Source organism: Stegostoma tigrinum, chromosome 8 (assembly GCF_030684315.1).
Source record: "Stegostoma tigrinum isolate sSteTig4 chromosome 8, sSteTig4.hap1, whole genome shotgun sequence".
Classification (NCBI taxonomy): Eukaryota; Metazoa; Chordata; class Chondrichthyes; order Orectolobiformes; family Stegostomatidae; genus Stegostoma; species Stegostoma tigrinum.
This window is the reverse complement of record NC_081361.1, coordinates 61,447,758-61,467,733: the sequence shown is the minus strand read 5'-3', so window position 1 is coordinate 61,467,733 and position 19,976 is coordinate 61,447,758. Positions and strand designations below refer to the sequence as shown.

The window sequence follows — 19,976 nt, the reverse complement described above, 5'->3', positions numbered from 1 at the left end:
GTTCCCATACTATTCATATATTTGTCAAGATGCCCTTTAAAAGTTGCTATAGCGTCTGCTTCCTCTGCGTCCCCCAGCAGCGAGTTCCAGGCACCCACCTCTCTCTACGTTGAAGATATGCCTCCTACATTACCCTTCAAACCTTACCCCTCACACCTTAAACCCATGGCCCCTGGTAACTGACTGTTCCAACCTGGGAAAAAGCTTCTGACTATCCAATCTGCCCCTGCCCTTCATAATCTTGCAGACCTCTATCAGGTCCCCCCTCAACCTCCATCGTTCCAGTGAAAACAACCCAAGTTTCTCCAACCTCTCCTCGTAGCTAATGCCCACCATACCAGGCAACATCCTGGTAAAACTTTTCTGCACCCGCTCCAAAGCCACCACATCCTTCTGGTAGTGTGGCAACCAGAATTGAACACAATATTCCAAATGCGGTCTAACTAAGGTTCTATAAAAGCTGCAACATTACCTGCCAATTTTTAAACTCTATGCCCCAGCCGATGAAGGCAAGCATGCCAGATGTCTTGTTGACTATTTTTTCTACCTGCGTTGCCACTTTCAGTGACCTGTGTAACTGTACACCCAGATCCCTTTGCTTATCAGAACTCTTAAGGGTTCTGCTATTTACTGTATATTTTCCATCTAGATTAGACCTTTCAAAATGCATTTTTCTGGATTAAACTCCGTCAGCCATCTCTCTGCCCAAGTCACCAACCGACCTATATCCTGCTGTAACCTTTGATAGCCCTCATGCTATCTGGAATTCCACCAACCTTTGTCATCGGCAAACTTACTGATCAGACCAGTTACATTCTCCTTCAAATCATTTATATATATTACAAAGAGCAAAGGTCCCAACACTGATCCCTGAGGAATGTCACTCGTCACAGCCCTCCATTCATAAATGCACCCTTCCACTGCTACCTTCTGTCTTCTATGACTGAGCCAGCTTTTTATCCGTCTTGTATGCTCACCTCTGACCCCGTGTGACTTTACCATCTGTATCAGCCTGCCAAGAGGGACCTTATCAAAGGCCTTACTGTAGACAACATCCACTGCCGTACCCTCATTGTCATTTCCTCAAAACCTCAACCAAGTGAATGAGACACAACCTCCTCTTCACAAAACGATGTCGCCTCTCGCTAATGTGCCCATTGACCTCCAGTTGCGAGTAAATCCTGTCTCGAAGAATCCTCTCCAATAATTTCCCTAATAACGTAAGGCTCACTGGCCTGTAATTAGCTGGATTATTCTTGCCACCTTTCTTAAACAAAGGAACAACTTTGGCTATTGTCCAATCCTCTGGGATCTATCCTGTAGCCAGTGAGGATACAAAGATTTCCCTCAAGGCCCCAGCAATTTCCTCCCTTGCCTCTCTCAGTATTCTAGGGTAAATCCCATCAGGCTCTGGGGATTTGTATACCTTCATCTTTTTCAAGACCCCCATACCTCCGCCACTTTGATCTCCACATGACCCAAACTATCGACACACCCTTCCCTAGACTCATCATCCACCGAGTCCTTCTCTATGGTGAATACTGACGCATGGTGCTCATTTAATATCTTGCCCATTTTCTCTGGCTCTGCACATAAATTCCCTTCCCTGTCATTGAATTGGCCAACCCTCTGGCTGGCTACGCTCTTACTCTTTACATATGTATAAAAAACTTCGGGACTTTCCTTAATCCTGTTGGCCAATGACTTTTTATGACTCCTTTTAGCCTTCCCGACTGCTTGCTTAAGTTTCTTTTGACTTTCCTTGTATTCCACCCATGCTTCATGTTTCCCAGCCTCCTAGTCTTGATAAATGCTTCCTTGTTCTTTTTGATTAGGCTCATGATGTCTCTCATTATCCAAGGTTCTCTAGACTTGCCATACTTCTCCTTCATCTTTAAAGGAATGTGCCAGTCCTAAGTTCCAAGCAATTTAGACCTGAAAGACTCCTACATACCAGATGTTGATTTGCCCTCAAATATCTGCCTCCAATCTACATTCTTCAGATCCTGCCTAATATTGTTGTAATTAGCCTTCCCCTAGTTTCGAACCTTCACCTGACAACTACACTGATCTTTATCCATCAGTACCTCAAAGTTCACTGAATTGTGATCACTGTTTCTGAGCTACTCCCCTACTGAGATATTGACCACTTGGCCAGGCTCATTCCCCAATACTAGGGCCAGTACAGCCCCTAGTTGGTCTATCTACATAATATTTCAAGAGACCCTCCTGAATGCCCCTTACAAACCTTACCCCATCCAAGTTCCAAGCACTAAGTGAGCCCCAGTCAATATATGGGAAATTAAAATCACCCATGACAACAGCCCAGTTACTTTTACCTCTTGCCAAAATCTGCCTGCATATCTGTTCTTCTATCTTCCGCTGGCTGTTGGGAGGTCTATAGTAAACCCCAAACATTGTGATTGCATCCTTCTTGTTCCTCAGCTGTACCCATATTGCCACGGTGTATGAACCATCCAAGGTGTCCTCCCACAGTACAGCTGTGATATTCTACTCAACAAGTAGTGCAACTCCCCCACGCCTTTTATATCCCCCTCTATCCTGCCTGAGATATCTGTATCTCGGAAGGTAAGCTGCCAATCCTGTCCCTCCCTTAACCAAGTCTCTGTAATTGGAACAGCATCATAGTTCCAAGTACTAGTCCAAGCTCTAAGTTCATCTGCCTTACCTGTTACATTTCTTGCATTGAATGACCTATCCTGTAGCCAGTGAGGATACAAAGATTTCCCTCAAGGTCCCAGCAATTTCCTCCCTTGCCTCTCTCAGATGACTGAGTTACGGGCTACTAGAATTGAAAGGATTAAGGTTAGTAAGGAGGAGGTGTTATCAATTCTAGAAGGTGTGAAGGTAGATAAATCCCCTGGGCCAGATAGGATTTTTCCGAGGATTGTCTGGGAAGCTAGGGAGGAGATGGCGGAGCCTTTGGCCTTGATTTTTGAGTCCTCATTGTCTACAGGTTTAGTACCAGAGGACTGGAGGATTGCAAATGTTGTGCCCTTGTTCAAGGAGGGCAGTAGGGATGACCCAGGTAATTACACACCTGTGAGCCTTACGTCTGTTTAGGAAAAAATTTGGAAAGGATTATAAGAGATAGGATTTATAATAATCTAGCAAGCAACAATTTGATTGGAGATAGTCAGCATGGATTGTTCAAGGGCAGGTCGTGTCTCACAAACCTCATTGAGTTTTTTGAGAAGGTGACCAAGCATGTGGATGAGGGTAGGGCAGTTCATGTGGTGTACATGGACTTCAGTAAAGCCTTTGATAAGGTTCCACATGGTAGGCTATTGGAGAAAATACAGAGGCACGGGATTGAGGGAGATTTAGCAGTTTAGATTAGAAACTAGCTTTCTGTAAGAAGGCAACGAGTGGTGGTTGATGGAAAATATTCAGCCTGGAGCCCGGTTACTAGTGGTGTGCCTCAAGGAACTGTTTTGGGACCACTGCTGTTTGTCATTTTTATAAATGACTTGGACCCAGGCATTGGTGGATGGGTTAGTAAGTTTGTAGATGACACTAAAGTCGGTGGAGTGGTGGACAGTGTGGAAGAATGTTGCAGATTGCAGGGAGACTTGGATAAACTGCAGAATTGGGCCGAAAGGTGTCAAATGGAGTTTAATACGGATATATGTAAGGTGATTCACTTTGGGAGGAATAATAGGAAGGCAAAATACCTGGTCAATGGAAAGATTCTTGGTAGTGTAGATGTGCAGAGGGATCTTGGTGTCCATATACATAGATTCCTGAAAGTTGCCACCCAGGTTCATAGTGCTGTTAAGAAGGCTTTCAGTGTTTTAGGTTTTATTGATAGAGGGATTGAATTCCGGAGCCGTGATGTCATGCTGCAACTGTACAAAACACTAGTGCAGCCTCATTTGGAATATTGCTTGCAGTTCTGGTTGCCCCATTACAGGAAGGATGTGGAAGCATTGGAAAAGGTGCAGAGGAGATTTACCAGGATATTGCCTGGTCTGGAGTGCAGGCCCTATGAAGAAAGGCTGAGGGACTTGGGTCTGTTCTAATTGGAGAGAAGGAGGCTAAGAGGGGATTTAATAGAGACATACAAGATGATCAAAGGATTAGATAGGCTGGACAGTGAGAGTCTTTTTCCAAGGATGATGACTTCAGCTTGTACAAGGGGAAATAGCTACAAATTGAGGGGTGATAGATTTAAGACAGATGTCAGTGGCAGGTTCTTTACTCAGAGAGTGGTAAGGGTGTGGAACGCCCTGCCTGCCAATGTAGTTAACTCAGCTGTATTAGGGGCGTTTGAGCAGTCCTTGGATAAGCATATGGATAATGATGGGATAGGGTGGGGGGAGGGGCTTAGATTAGTTCAAAGGTCGGCGCAACATCAAGGGCTGAAGGGCCTGTTCTGCTCTGTATTGTTCTATGTTCTATGAAACAGATGCACTTCAGTCCAACAGATCTGCTTTGATCAGCGACCACACCCTGCCTGCTCTTCCTCTGAGTCTTACTGGCCCTATTCTCTAGTTCCCTTTCAGCCCATTTGTCTTTGCATTGGTTCCCACCCTCCACCAAGCTAATGTATGCAACACCTTCTCCACTCACCCTGATCCACCTTCACTGCAACACCACTAACCCTGCAGACGCTCTGTATTGCGTACTCACTTGCTTCAACAGTTAGAAACCTCCATATTTGCACCAACAGTAATAGTTGTGCCACCACTTTCATCTCTTGTAAAACTGGCCTCTCATTCCAGGAATAAATCAAATATAATAGTGCCAACAGATGCATAATGGGTGGTGCCTGTTATTCAGCTCCTCAGCGGAGGGGCAGGGCAAGATCAGGGTATTGAGCTTGATGGTCAGCCATGATCATATTGTGTAGCATAGCATGTTGGAGAGGCCAAATGGATTGCTCCTTCTGCTATCATCTATGTTCCTATGTTTTCTATATAGTGAATTTTCTTTCACCAAGACAATGATAAGGATCTAGAATGCATTACGTGAAAGGATGGCAGAGATAGAAACCTGAAGAAGTATTTAGATGTTCACTTGAATTGCCTTAACCTACATGGCTACAGGACATGAAATGAAAAGTAGGATTAAACTTAGTAAATAGTTTTTCTGTGCCATTAATTTCTGTGATTCTATTTAGCATTATCATTCTAACATACAAACTCTTTGTGGTGATCTCTCAGCATTCCATGTTCTAGTGCAGCTTGAAACACATATTGACAGATCTATGTGAGCAGCAAACAAGATGGGTGGAATTTTAAGCCTTCTCCTGTGGCATTTTTGGAGGCAGGGAGGACACTTATTATGGTAAGAATGTGGTGTTTGAGTACCCACCACCTTCTAAGGATGTCTTCCTTATCAAAATTAGGTCTGGGGTAGGAAGACCCGTGGCTAGACATCTCAACTAGCTGCAAATTTGAGGGTTTTGAGTGGCCAATTGATCGCCATTTAAGGTCCTCATCCTGCCACCAGTGGTATCAACTCAGCTGTAGATGGACTTGTTGTTGTGCAGTGTGTACGACAAGCAGTTTACAGAAATTTACTTATGGTTTCCCTGGGATTGGCGCTGTCCTCGTTCAAAGATGCCCAATGCCTGCTTGAGTAACCCGGTACCAGGAATGGAGAGCTCATTGAGTACCACCTCATGTTCTTGCTGGAAACCCTCCTTTGCTACAACCACCAGACTCTACAAAATCCCACCCACAATGATATCTGCTGGTCAGTGAGATATTTGTCTCTAGAGTTCTTGAACCTGGGATGGCCCACCAGTGGCCACTAAAGTGCCCTGGGAGCATATAGTGGGCCTTCGCATTGGAAATAAGAGGAGTCTGTTGCAAGTTGTTGAATGAATGACGATAAATGAATGAAGAACGATATATTGTCACTTGTACACTACAATTAACAACAGAGTAAAATACAGTGAAAAGCTTCAACTGTTGCCACAATTTGGTGCCATTTTGAATATTTTAAGAATAAAAAGATAAAGCTGAAAGAGAGTCTACCTTTGTCCCGCCATCTCTACCATGGGTCCTGAGTCTGAGCCAGATGACCAAAGACACCACCTCTCTGCTGCCTGTGCCGGACCGTCCAACATTGGAGTCACCACTCTTCAAACACCATCTCTTTGTTGCTGGGCCCATATTGGCAACAGGCCACTGATGCAGGACCTACACTTACCCTGCAACCAGGAATCCCTGGCACTGCTGCTGCCACTGCCTTGCAGATAACCAGGAGACCTGGTTCCAGGTCTCGCACAGCCAGAAGCTGCCATTCCCACCATTCCAACAACCAGGAACCCCGCTCTGGGACTACCTCGACCAGGAGTCCTTGCCACCTTAATGATGCCTGTAATCCCCACACTGGGCCTACTACAAATAGGAGTCCTTGGTTCCATTGAAGTCACCACCTTCCTGATACCTGTCTCAGTTTAAAAAATCATCTTGGTTTTCAATCCTTCCTTTGTTCTCGTTGTCTTTGTCATCACCTTTTGCCTTACAATCCTTCTCTAAGTTCCTCCAATTCTGTCTGTTCTTAGCTACCAGTGTTAATTGCTCCATCATTGGTGGTCATGTCTACATCTGTCGTAGTCCTAAGTACTGGAATTCTCTCACTATGTCTTTCCATATCTCTAACTTTCTTTCCTTCTTTAAGACACTCTTTAAAACCTAACTCTTGCACCGAGATGCTGGTTCTTTATCCTAATGGCAGTATATTCCTATCAAGTGCATTTAGATATTTTATTATGTTAAAGATTCTTTAAAAATTCACATTGTTTTTGTCAGAATGCATGTTGGTCTAAGGCAAATCAAAAGGCAAATGTTCAGCACAACTCATTTAAAGTAATACCCCAAGCAGAGGTTAGACTAACCAAAACTTTATTTAAGGATGGAGATGATTACAGCGAGTGATTTAACATGTCTTCGTGAATTGAGGGTAGGAAAACATTTCCAGAGTTAAGTAAGTTAATACAGTAGCTCAAACTGAAGTTAAGGCTGATGGAGTTCTGGATTGTTAAATACAAGGTCTAATAATGAAGACATCCTGGAAGATCTGCAGATGACGGATATACATTTGTTCAACAGATAGTGGTACTCCTCACATATTGTCAAGAGGTATTGGGAGTAGTGCAGAAAGTTACTTTGGCAAGATATGTCAGAATTTGGAAAATTCAAACATCAATAAAAAGACATTCTGCTTGGCCAAGACTTAATAAGGACATGACACAGTTCTGTAAAACATGCCATATAATCATGTGGTTGGAAAAACATCAATATGTAGTCAAACTTACACCTTTAATATCCATAACAGTGTTTGACATGCAATACAGCTAAGTGTTAGTAGATTGTGGAGAAAATGAAGCAGGCCAAAAATATATTGTAATGGACATGACAGCCAGATTTCCAGAAGATATTCCTTTAAACACAATTACAGCTAAGGTAGTGGTGGGAAAATTAACTGAGTTGTTTACACAGCATGGGCTACAAATTGTAACACAATCTGATCAAAGTTCTAACTTTATGTTCAATTTTTTATCAAGACATAAGGTAGCAATTTGGGTATAACACAGTGGCAGTCTATTGCCTATAATCTTCAAACATAAGGAGTTTTTGAGAGTTACCATCAGATTCTCAAAGCAAGGATTAAGGCCCTTTATTCAAGTGACCACAAGATTGGGACAAAGAATAGATTTCATACAATTTGTTACCAGATTTACCCAGATGACTCTAATTATTCTATTGAAATTCATCTATGGTCATGAGATTGAAAGTTTCATCAAAATTGAGGATTTTATGGCAAAAAGATGAACCATCAATGACCATGTTTCTAGACAGACTCACACGAGCCTGCAAAGTAGCCAAAGAGCATTTAAAAGCTTCACAGGCAAAGAAGAAACAATACGCATATACAATAAGACTTTTTTCTGTTTGAAGCCAAGTGTTATTGCCTTTACAAGATGAATCCCTGAAAGTGAAATTCAGTAGTCCATACAAAATAGTAGAAGAGAGTTGGTAAAGTGACATATCTCATAGGTAGGGGATCAGTTAACTCAGGTGGCTGGACGACTGGTTTGACACCAAGTGACGCTGACAACATGGGTTCAATTCTGGCACTGGCTGAGATTACTGACCTTCTCAAACTCTGCCTTCACCTGAGGTGTGGTGACTGTCAGGTTAAACCACCATTAGTTGTCTGCGTGTAATGAGAGAGCAGCCCTATGGTCCTCTAGGACGATGGCAATTTTACTTTATTTTATAGATACTCCTGATTACAGGAAAGAGAATCAGTTATGTCACATGAATGGTGTAACTTCCATGTTGTTGTAGGGAGCAAGATAAGAGAGAGCAAGTATGTTAGGTGGTGAAAGTAATGGAGGATGACAGGTACTGTAAGAATGAAGTAGAAGGAGAAATATGCAGCTTACAAAGATAACGTCCAACCATGTAACTCACCAAAACTGAACACTGGGACAATAGATGGCAAATTTCCGTATTAGAGAGATAATAAAAAGGATCTAACAAAGTTACTTCAGAAATTCAGGAAAATTTGTGGCAAAAGCTTAGAACTACTATGATAGGCAGACACGTTGTGGATTTTGGGGAATCAGTGCCAATGAAATAACATCCTTATCAGTTAAGCCTGAAAAAAACAAGCTTAGGTGCTAATGGAGATGCTTTACATGCTACAAACTCACTTGATTGAATCTTGTCAAAGGAGTTGGAGTTTACAGGTGGTGTTAATTCTCAAACTGGATGTGCCAACTATATTGTGCCCAGATTACAGAAAGTTAAATGGAGTATTGAAAACAGATTGATACCCAATTCCTCAGTTAGAAGATTGTGTTGTTAGGGTTGGCATTCCTTCATTTCTTTCCAAGGTTGATCCACCAAAGGGATACTGTCAAGAACTGTTAACATCAAAAGCTTAGGAGTTATAAACCTGTGTTCAACTAAATGTATTATATTAATAGCAATGAAATGGGCTGCCGGAGAAAGTGGTTAAGGCTGTTATAATTAGCAACGTTTAAAAAAACATTTGGATCGGTATATGGATGAGAAGGGTTTAGAGGGATATGGACCAAATGCAGGCAATTGGAAGTAGCTAAATGGGCACCATGGTCAGCATGGACAGTGTGGGCTGAATGGCCTGCTTCCAAGCTGTATTACTCTATGCCAATGTGTGATAGCTATTTGGGTTGAAAAATGCCCCAGCTGTATTCCAAAGACTTAAAAATCAAGTTACAGCTAAACTGCCAAACTCTGTAATTTATTTAAATGATGTATTATAAAGTAATGTCTGAGTAAAACATGTAAAGTAACTAGAAGATTTGTTGAAGCAACTGCAATTAGTTGGCTTGGTAATATATTTCGCCAAATGAATTTGCAAAAATCTGGGACATATCATAGGGCATGTGTTTGCTAAGAACACTGAAAGTGAAGTTTCTTAGAGAATTCCCTGTTTCTAAGCCTCAGTAGGAAATCAATGCAATTTCTAGGAATGTGTGGATTTTTGTTTTGGAAATTAGTGGTTAATGTCAGCGCAATAGCTATACCTTTTATAGATTTGTTATTGAAGCAGTCAAAGATAGTGTGGTCAGCAGAGTGCCAAGCAGCCTTTAGGATGTTGAAGGTAATCCTAAAAAAAGTGTTGGCCATTCCTGACTTTATAAAACCTTTTAAAATGTCATTTGATGCTAATGATTTGGCGGGAAGTCCAGACTTATTGCAAGATGCTGAATTGGGAATAGAGAATCCAGTGGGATATTTTTCTTAGAAATTCAACCAGTATCAGAAGAAAAACTCTGCATTGGAAAATGACACTTTCAAATTTCATTGGCTCTTCAACATGTTGAAGTCTGTTTGTCTTGGTTGTATTGAAACACCATAACCTGCCAGCTTTATACAGTAATTTTAGAGTCAAAATACAGGATTGTTTCAATGGAGCTTATTGATTCAATCATTCAATGTAAAGAATGTTCATATTGATGGAAAAACTAATGTAAAAGTTGATGCATTATCTAGGGTATGATTGTAAGGAAATAGTTTAAGAATTTGAGAAATAAATAGCAAGAAAATGTTGAAATCTTTTTAACAAATGAATGTGTGAGAATGCAAGTGATTTGTTTTCATGTTATATTGTATGTGTGTAATGTCTTCCAGGTAATATATTGCATTTAAAAACAGCAGTTCATCTTTTTAAGGGCAGAAGAATAAGAGGCCAGAATACCAGGATTTGCAACCTGAAAATTAAGCATTGCCTACTTTCGAACTTGTAAGTTAAGGAAATTTTGCCTCACAACAGCCCCCTGATTGTGTGATCTACAGACTGTTTAAAAAGTGTAAGTGCCAAGAGAAGCAGAGTGAAGAATTCATCCAAAGCTTGCAGACAGAAATATCCATCTCTCCCTTTCTCTCTCCATGTGGGGAAGACACAGAAAAAACAATAAAGCTCACAAGAAGAAAAGATCTAAGTGCACCTGATAAACCATTGAATTTAAGAATGACAGTCACTCCACTGATTATAGTGTGTCATAATTGCGAAACGGAAAAAGTCTGTGAGAAACATAACTTTCCACCTGGTGGTCTGGAGTTTTAACCTCCACAATTTTATTGATTCAGTGTATATTCATTTTTCATCTGTTTAAACCATTTGTCAGTTTTAATCATCATCAAATAAGTGTGCATCTTAAGTTATGTAAGATTATAATTTAGGTTGCATAAATTCAAAATCCTTTCATTTCATTCCAGTTGTTAAAATTAAGTGTGAAAAAATAAAAAGGGGATTTTTGAACCATTACAGAGGAAACCTGGAGTGGATTGCTTTTTGCTCTGATTAGCAGGTAGATAGATAATTTGGTCATTTTAGTAGTCTCATCGGGATTTTGTACATTTATACATTATGTGATGAGCTTGTGGAACAATGAGGCATGATTATTGGGGCACTCTTCCAGTTAAGTCATGACGCTACATAGATCTTGCAATGAGTACAGACACAATACAATCTGTGTATATGGAATAACCAGGATGAATAATTAGTTTGCAGAACTCCAGAAGGCTTTTTGGTTACATGAATGCTTTCACTGTGATCTCCATTTATTTCTTTGAAGCAGTCAGGCAGCCAAAATACTAACAATCTTTTTACCTAGGCAGATAAAAGTTTAATGGTTGGCAGCAATTTTACTTCCTTGTTGTACTTTCAATTCAGCTATTTTCACACATGACCACAGCTGGAAATTACATTTTTGCTTGACAACTGTTGCACTATTAATGTTTTTAATATACAGCCCTGCTATCAAAGTGTAATCTTTGTCTGCTGATTCATGGATAGCAATCTTTTATATTTCAGGCAGGTGAAATATCTTTGCAACATGATGTGCTATGCAAAAAAACTCCTCCATTTTAAAACCCAGGTACCTGAATTGTTGGAAGCTCTGATTTTTTCACAGAATTGTTATGAGAGTTCCATTATGTAGAAACAGCCATAAACAATGACAATAACATTTCCAGCTGTGCTACACTTTAAGCTATTTTTGATCAGCAATCCATAATTGCCTCGAGCAGACATGATGTTTTTGCTGCTGACTTGGCAATGGTCAATATTGAATATGTGTCATGTTTCCTTCCCATTCTTTCAACCTAGCTATCAGAAAAGTGATGTTTAAGTTTATGTTGGAAATCAGATCCTGTTGTCTATAGTAAAAATACTTTTTGATGTAATATTGAATACTTATGAAATAGAGTTGGATGTCTGGATCGATCAAATCATGAAATTTGTACATCCATTGCTAATACAGGCTCATCGTATGATTAGGAGAACAAATATTGGAGTTAGTTATTTTGTTATGTTATTATGTTATGACAGGTGCTAATATTTTTAAGTATCAGAGGCCCAGAGCCATCAGATGTGATGGTGTTTGTGACATGGGGATTATCAAAGAAAGGACAGGATTGCAGCCAAGGATGAAGGGATGTAGTTGGTCACAGAGTCCCCGATAATGAGAGACTCCCACACCACCAATGGAAGCTGGTAAACCAGTAAATCTGGCAGCATTTGCTGAGCAACCCTTTGAGGGCATGGGAAAGCTATGTTACTTCTGTTTCTTCCCATGAACTTCAATAAATTGTAATATACTCAGGCATAATTATCCTCCGTTATGAAGAAGAGACTTTGAATCTGAAATGTTAACTCTGATTTCCCAGCACAGATGCTGCCAGATCTGCTGAGACTTTCCAGCAACTTCTGTTTTTGTTTCAGGGATAATAGGTGTTGGTTGAGCCATGAATAAGACTGATTGACATGCTGCTTCAGGTGGCTGGGAGCACTGCGTCAGCCTGATCTCCCCTTGATTTACTTGAGTATGTATTTTTTTGCTGCCTGGAAACTGATGCTGGGCTTTTCCCTGATTAAGTGAGCCTGTCTGCCATGTTTCCCACCATAGTTGGCTGCATGAAATCTAGCCTGCCATTTTCTTCTCCAGTATGTAAGAGAATTAGTTGGACCTCCTTTTAAACAGGTTGATCTTTGGTTAGACAGCTTTTTCTAAGTGACTTTGAATGCCGCAAATTTGAAGGCAGGAGCAATGATTAGGATGAGAGGCTGCTGGGTGTTGAACTCACTACCTTCCTGTCTCTGCCTTGATTAAGGCCATGATGTGGAGGTGCCATTGCTGGATTGGGGTAGACAAGGTCAGAAACCACAGTCAGTTGGACTGTAACCTGGTGTCGTGTGATTTCTGACAGATTAAGGCCAGGTAGAAGAGTCAGTGATGACCTTTTTGCCACACCACTTACTGAAGCCCTTAGGTGAGCAATTATTGCCTACTTATGAGCCTTATCCCATAGACTGTTATGGCACAGTGACAGTGTCCCTACCTTTGAGCTAAGAGGTCTGTGTTCAAGACCCACTTACTCCAAAGTTGTGTAATAACATCTGTGAACGGGTTGATTAGAAAATACAAAAAGACTAGGCAGTGAACCTCAGTATGGGAACATGGAAACAATCTCTTTTGGATTTGCTTATAGGTTCCCAGGAGGCATCCTACATTCAAAGGCATTCAGTAACTGATCAAGGAATCAGGCATTAGGAAGTGGGGCTTACTGACAGGTAACCACTGTCTTTGCTGTTGATTCCCTCTCTCTTCCTCACACATCCTCCACCTTGTGGCTCCAAGCCAACCCTTACTAACCTGCACCTGTGGCTTGAATCTGTCAACAATCCTATGCCGTTGGATGATTCATTGCAAGCAGCTGCTGCCACTGCTTGCATTGGTGCTACCTGAAGTATAGCACCTGATCTCTCATTGTATAGCATCTCCCTGAAGTGGGATTTCCACCCCCAGGTTCTGGATCCTGAAGAAAATCCTATGTTAGCTATTTAAGTTTTTGAGCTGCACTTAATACTGCTGGACCTTCCACAAAAGCAGTAATGTGGTCTGTCAGCAACTGTCCATCTAACAGGGGAACTTTAAGTACAGTACTTCCTGTCTGTTAGCTAGCCCATATTTTACTTTAAGAAACACTATCCATGTATTGCAATGTAGACAGTGCATTAAAGATTTAACTATCAAGAAAAATACACACTGTCTGGTAAAATTGTGCTAATGAACTGTTTATTTGTCTTTTAGCAACAACGGCGTCTTGACCTCTTGACTATAACAAACCCTGGTGAGTAGAAAAACTGGTTCTTCTGCTTTATACAAATGCTGTCTAAATGTGGGACTTTCCCTGACACTAAGTGAAATAAACTGTTCCCCTGACAAACTTTACATTGCAGCAGGTGACAGTTATATTGTAAGTAACTTAGCAGTTATATGTCTTTGGAGCTGCCCATCTGGACCTTTAGTCCCAGCATTGTTGGGTTGATTTTATTCTGTCTGATGTTATGCCTGGAGGGGAATGAGTTTTTTTCTTTACTTCACACTCTGGACAAACCACAGGCAATTTGTTATAAAACTCCATGTTTTAACACTATGTTTTATTAATATGATAAAAGACATTCCCAGTAATCTGATAAATTTCCATTGAGCAAATATCTAATAAATCATAGTTGCTGGAAAAGCCCAGCAGGTCTGGCAGCATCCGTGAAGGAAAAAACAGAGTTAATGTTTCAGGTCCGGTGACTCTTCCTCAGAATAGATGCTGCCAGACCTGCTGGGGCTTTCTAGCAATTTGTTTTTGTTCCTGATTTACTGCATCCACATTTCTTTCCATTTTTACCTGATAAGTCAATATATTTGCTGAATGTTTTGAAATTTAAACCCTGAAACTATTTTCTCCCAACTTGATATGCTAACTTCTACATTTAAATAATTTTAGCTGTTATTTTCTGTCCAATTAATTGCTTTTGGATTCATTAAATCATAGTTCTTGTTTATAGTACAGATTACATGTCAATATTAGAACTAAAAACAAAATTGAGGTGACATAATTGGCTGAATTTGAGTTATTTTGTAGAATATCTATATTGAATTTTTTGGATTCAGTTTAGGTAGTACTTCTAAAAATTGTACCACTATTAATTTACTAATTTCTCACAACATATTCACAGTCAATTTGCTGGAATTTGTGCAATTTTTCCCTTCTTTTGCTGCCCACGACTTGTCATAAAAAATGTGTATATGTGCAGGTATTAATGGAACTAAGGATACCAGTTAACATCTACAGCAAAGCAGCAAATGTTTTCTTATTTTTCTTTAGCTGACAGTTATTTTTCCTGAAACTTTCAATTGTAAGATATTGCAAGAAATATTACAGATTATGTTTTGTTATGTAAGAAGTTGTTTTGTAGAGTGAGGCTACACAATATTGTGTAAGGTTGAACATCTGTATAATCAGATATCCATGCACCGCAGTTAGGTTGTTGCATCATTGGAAATATGGTGAGGCGGGAGTTCCACCTGCTGTGACATTGAGGTGCAAACTATGGCATAAATCAAGTGGTTAAAGAGGGAAATATTTGGAGCCATGTTGGTGGCATGTTATAGGAACAAGTATTTAATCTGCAGTTGTTTAAAATGGCAGTAGCAACGGTGGAGAAAACAAGTAAACTGGCCATTGGACACCTATTCTAGTAAAAATGTTGAATGAATGTTACATCTGTGTGGAGATACCACAAACCATCTTGGGGGATCTGAGATAGATGGCAGCAACAGATTTCAGTGCACTTCCTGAGAAGGTCTGGGAACCATCAGCAACATCTGTAAATAGCAGCAATATCTGCATTCATCTATTTTGAGTAGGAGGCTTCTGAATGAGTCTGTACGGACAATTTAAATAATTTGGACATTGAATTTTAGAGCTTGGGATTGTTTGAAGAGAACTCTGGTCACAAGACTTCAGTTAACTTTAGGGTAACAATCATTCAGTCTCAAAAGTTTGCTCTGGAGTCTGGTGCACAGAATCTGGAAATGTTGTGACCCTGAAACTCATTCAGGGAAAACTGCCCTAGTCCACATGATTTTGATTTTTAGATAGGGTGGCAGGAAGCAGCAGGGTTTGTGCGCATACTGTAGTTGGGACCACCACCCCTGCAAACACTGCACTTTTAAAGCATGCTGGCCTGAAATGGACTGGCTAGCCACCTTGATGTTCCAGTTAGAACATGGACTTTGAGACCCAAGAACCCTCAACCTTTAAATGCCTCACCCCTCATGCACCATCCACCATGGCCTTTCATACCCTCCTTGCCATTCTATGCCTCGCCACCCACCCTCCTAGCACCCTATAAACTCGATGCCAACTCATGATGCTCCACTTATCCCGAAGGCTTACTTGACTGCTGCTTTTTGGAATCAGAAGCATTCTCTGAGCCACTAGCTCATCTTTATTCTAGGCTTTTAAATGATTAGGTCATGGCTGATCTCTATAATTGGAGTAAAAGCTTTTTAAAAATCCGTTTAGCTTTCATTTTCTTTTTGTTATTTTTCGCTTCAAGCTTTGGAATTACCAGTTCTCTTTCCCTTTCTTTCCCCTTCCTTTTCATTACTCTCTCCATTGTGCTTTCAGTCTGCTTTGATTCCTGTTCACGTTTTCTCTTATGGTCGCCAAAGGACTGTTGGGCTGGGCCAGGAGTCTGCCATGCTGGGCAAAGATACCACCACACCTTGTCAGGAGATAGCCACAGCAGGCTGGCAGACTGCCACACCAGTCTAGGATCTTGTTCAGAAGCAGCAGTTTAGATGTGATACATTGTATCAGAGATAATGGGAACGGCAGATGCTGGAGAATCTGAGATAACAAAGTGTGGAGCTGGATGAACACAGCAGGCCAAGCTCCTAAGATGCTGCTTGGCCTGCTGTGATCATCCAGCTCCATACTTTAATTAGACAAAGGAACATATAAAACAATGACACTTGACGATGGTTGACTAATATCAGAGGATAAACAGTTTGTTAGCATAGTATGTGTTCATCTCATTAAAGTTGTGAAGGCAGCGTCCTTCTCTCTAGCCGAGATGTTATGGAATTCCTCCCTGTGTGTTCCTTATCTTCTGGTCCATCTTCCATCTGGAAAAGACAGGTTTCTGAGGTCTTCCTGATGAGGATTGCCCAATGAGGACCACTACCTACAGGGACTGCTTGATGAAGACTACCCTTTGCTCCTGAGCACTTATTAATACACTCTATTTCTAGAGGCAGTTAACTTACACTGGGCCAATCAATTGTCTGACTCTTTTGGTCATGACCATGGGACAGCTATTCATAACATTGAATGACTGTTGTCCCCTTGGCCACTTCCATTTGAAGGTTAGTTTTCATTCCTTCAAAGAATAAAACCTTATTTTTGAAAACACTGCACATACAAAAAGGTGCCACACTACTTAAGTCCTTTGTCTGTACTTGTGATGGGCTAGTTACAGCTCTAACGCAGTTAAATGAAGTCTCGTGCTGCATAGAAATTATGGAATACGGAATACTAAAATCACACAGTTTTAAAGGGGACTCCAACCGCCCGTGACAGGAGTAACAACTGTGCTCCCCCACCTCCCCATCACCATTAATCTCCTTAAATACTTGCCTTTCTCTCATTCCAGGAAGCAATCAGTCCATGATGGGACTGAAAGATTTATGATGGATGGTGGGTTGTCTTGCATTTAAATCCTCATGGCTTTACAGATGGATCCTGAATGCCTGGCTGATTTTATGCAAGCCCCTGGACTGTTATCAAAGGCTGTCCTTGCTTTATTGTGGTTGGATATCCTGACTGTACGCTGTTTCCCTTGACTTGGGGCTGCTGACAACTTTGGCAAGTTTCCAGGATTCATAACTGCACAAAGTGGCAAAGCTTGACAGAAGTATCATGAGCTTGGTATCACACTCTGAAGGCTGAGTTGCAAAAAGGCAAGGCAATGCAAGACAGGGATAATGTGAGTATGCAGATGGGCTCAAAGTGTGAAGAGAGCAAATTAATCGCCTGGAGATGCAGCTTGGTCCATGTCCATGAGCTGGCTGCGTGTCCCTGAGCACAAATTGTCTGCTCAAACATTACGGTGAAAGTTGCTGGTGCTCCCTGAGGTGCAGCATTGAAGTGCAGAACTACTGTAAATGGATCAGAGATGTATCATGAGTGCTTTTAGAAGTTGGCACATGTTGGGTGGCATTGTTCATGTACATGAGATGTATGTGGTTGGCCCCATCAAGAGTGCCTTGAGATGCTGCTACATGGTGGTAGAAATGGAATCTCTTCACAAACAACAATGAGCTGAAGTGACCAGTTAACTGCTCTAACTTCCATATTGAGAATTCTCGGCATCTAGTTTTCTCCCATCCGGTGGCACTGTGGTGGTACTGAAAGCTGCATTGATGAGCTGAGATCTTCAGTTACTAATGTCGTTAGCCAGCAACAATTACTCTTCATACTCAGCCCAACACTGTCGAGTGAGAATCTCTCAGTGACTCCTCGAAATTAGTTATAAGATTCATTGAGTTGCTCTCAACATCGAAAAAGGCCACGTTTCTTGCCAAAGCCCACATTGTTTAGGTCTGTATAAGTTCCGGCCTTTGTGTTTAATCCCTGCATCCAATCAAGGATACAGATTGTGAATAGCTAAATTCCAAGCAGTGATGTGTCACCCTACTGGTCTCAGCTTGTTAACCCAAAACTGACCTTTACTCTACTCCGCTTTATATCCATTAAATAGTTTTCTTTCCATGTTCACAATAATGAACTAATCTTATTTGCCAAGAACATCCACTGATCTTCCCCTTATCAGTTTGCACAGTTACATCCCAAAAAAAGCTCCCAAAATTCTGTCAATCATAATTTTTCTTCCATGAATTCAAGTTGACCCTGACATTATTTTCTAAGAGTTCTATTATCGCATCCTCAGATTTAAAATCTATCATTTTTCTTATAACTGATGTTAGAGTAAAAGGTCTCTTCTTGTCTGTCTGTCTTCTCTCTCTCTCTCTCCCCCTCTCTCTCTCTCTTACATTCACATTTAAGGTTATACTTACCACCTTCCAATCTTCTGGGACATTCTTGAGTCTTTTGAAAGATAAACACCAAATTATTTACTACCTCTTCAATGATTTGGGCTTAGGCCACCAGGACCAGGGAACTTATCTACTTCAAGTCCCATAAATTTCTCTAATACTTTTTTTAAACTAGTATTGATATGTTTCAGGCCTTCATTTGCACTAATCTCTAGATTCTGTTACTTGTGGTTGGATTTTAACATTTCTTCTGTGAAGACAGACATTGTGTGTCCACTGCCTTACCTCTTTTTAATATAGGTTTCCAGTCCACCATTGCCAACTCGCCATTCAGAGCTTCAGTTTTCTTCATATAGACTTAAGATACTAGTTTTTAACTGAACTACATCACTTTCGACCTAAAGTAAATGCTGTCAATATTGCAGTCACATTTACCTGAATATTTCTTCACATCACAATTATTAATTAGCCCTTTTACATTTCATAACACAGGATCTAAAATAATGCATTGCCTAGTTGGTTCCTCAACATACGTATAGAAAATGACCTTGCAAACATTGCAAGAATCCTCTGCAACATAGGTTAAATAAGTTTACGCAATCTAAATGTATATTGAAGCCATCCCTTCCCCTACCTGCAGACACTGTATTATCCTTGTCCCATGCCCTGTAATTTCCTGAAGTATGCTGCTACTACAACTATGCACCACTGTTAGAGCAGGAAAAATTGTCGTGACTTTAGGAGACCAACAGAAAGAATCTTACTTTATTGTTTAAAAATAGAGCCCCTTTTCATGATACGCATAGGCTAGTCCCAGTCCAGGACAAATGATTTTGTTTTCAATAATCAACATAATCAGTGAAGTTATTACACACCTCTGGAGCAGATGAACCTGAACCCAGGCCTCCTGGCTCATAGGTAGTGCACTACAATTGCACCATGAAAGCCATCCTGGGTCTGCTTCATTTATTTTTTAAATCAGCCTGTTCAGAGATGCATTACACACCTCTGCAGCAGGTGGAACTAGAATACCACTGTGCCATAAGACCCCTACCAAGAAATGGGTAAATATGCATTTAGCACTGACGGTGGAATTCAAACTCATGCATGTGGAACACAATGGATTACCAGTCCATCACCTTAACCTCTCAGCACCCTGGCACACAACTTTGGGTCTGCTGTATGGATATTTTCTAATTAACCTGCTCAGAGATGTTATTATACAACTCTAAAGCAGATGAGACTTAAACCTGAGTCCACATTACTACTGTACTACAAGACCCCTTTCCTGGATCTGTTTTTCCTTTGATATCCAGAAGTGTCATAACACACAAATGAATGACTTTCCCACCTTCAAATCATCGTGATTTTTAAAAACAATTAACCCCCTGGGTCTGCTTTACATTTAGATATTTCCTAACTGAGCCTGTTTTTATTTTGTTTTCTATACCCAGAAGTGCTATCACACACACATTAGCAACTTTCCCACCACCAAAATACTTATTAAGCTCCACAGGAAGATTAATTAGTGATTTCCCCATGG

The 19,976-nt window shown here is 40.8% G+C and overlaps 1 protein-coding gene across 4 annotated transcripts in view; it reads left to right on the top strand.

Moving 5' to 3' along the window:
• The window catches only part of agbl4 (AGBL carboxypeptidase 4), a 736,228-nt gene that overhangs the window by 366,561 nt on the left and 349,691 nt on the right, over positions 1-19,976 (top strand). For all 4 annotated transcript variants that reach the window (XM_048538942.2, XM_048538940.2, XM_048538939.2 and 1 more), the window contains one exon: positions 13,625-13,664. In XM_048538942.2, coding sequence (XP_048394899.1) covers positions 13,625-13,664 — 40 coding nt within the window. The remainder of the gene's footprint in view (positions 1-13,624; positions 13,665-19,976) is intronic.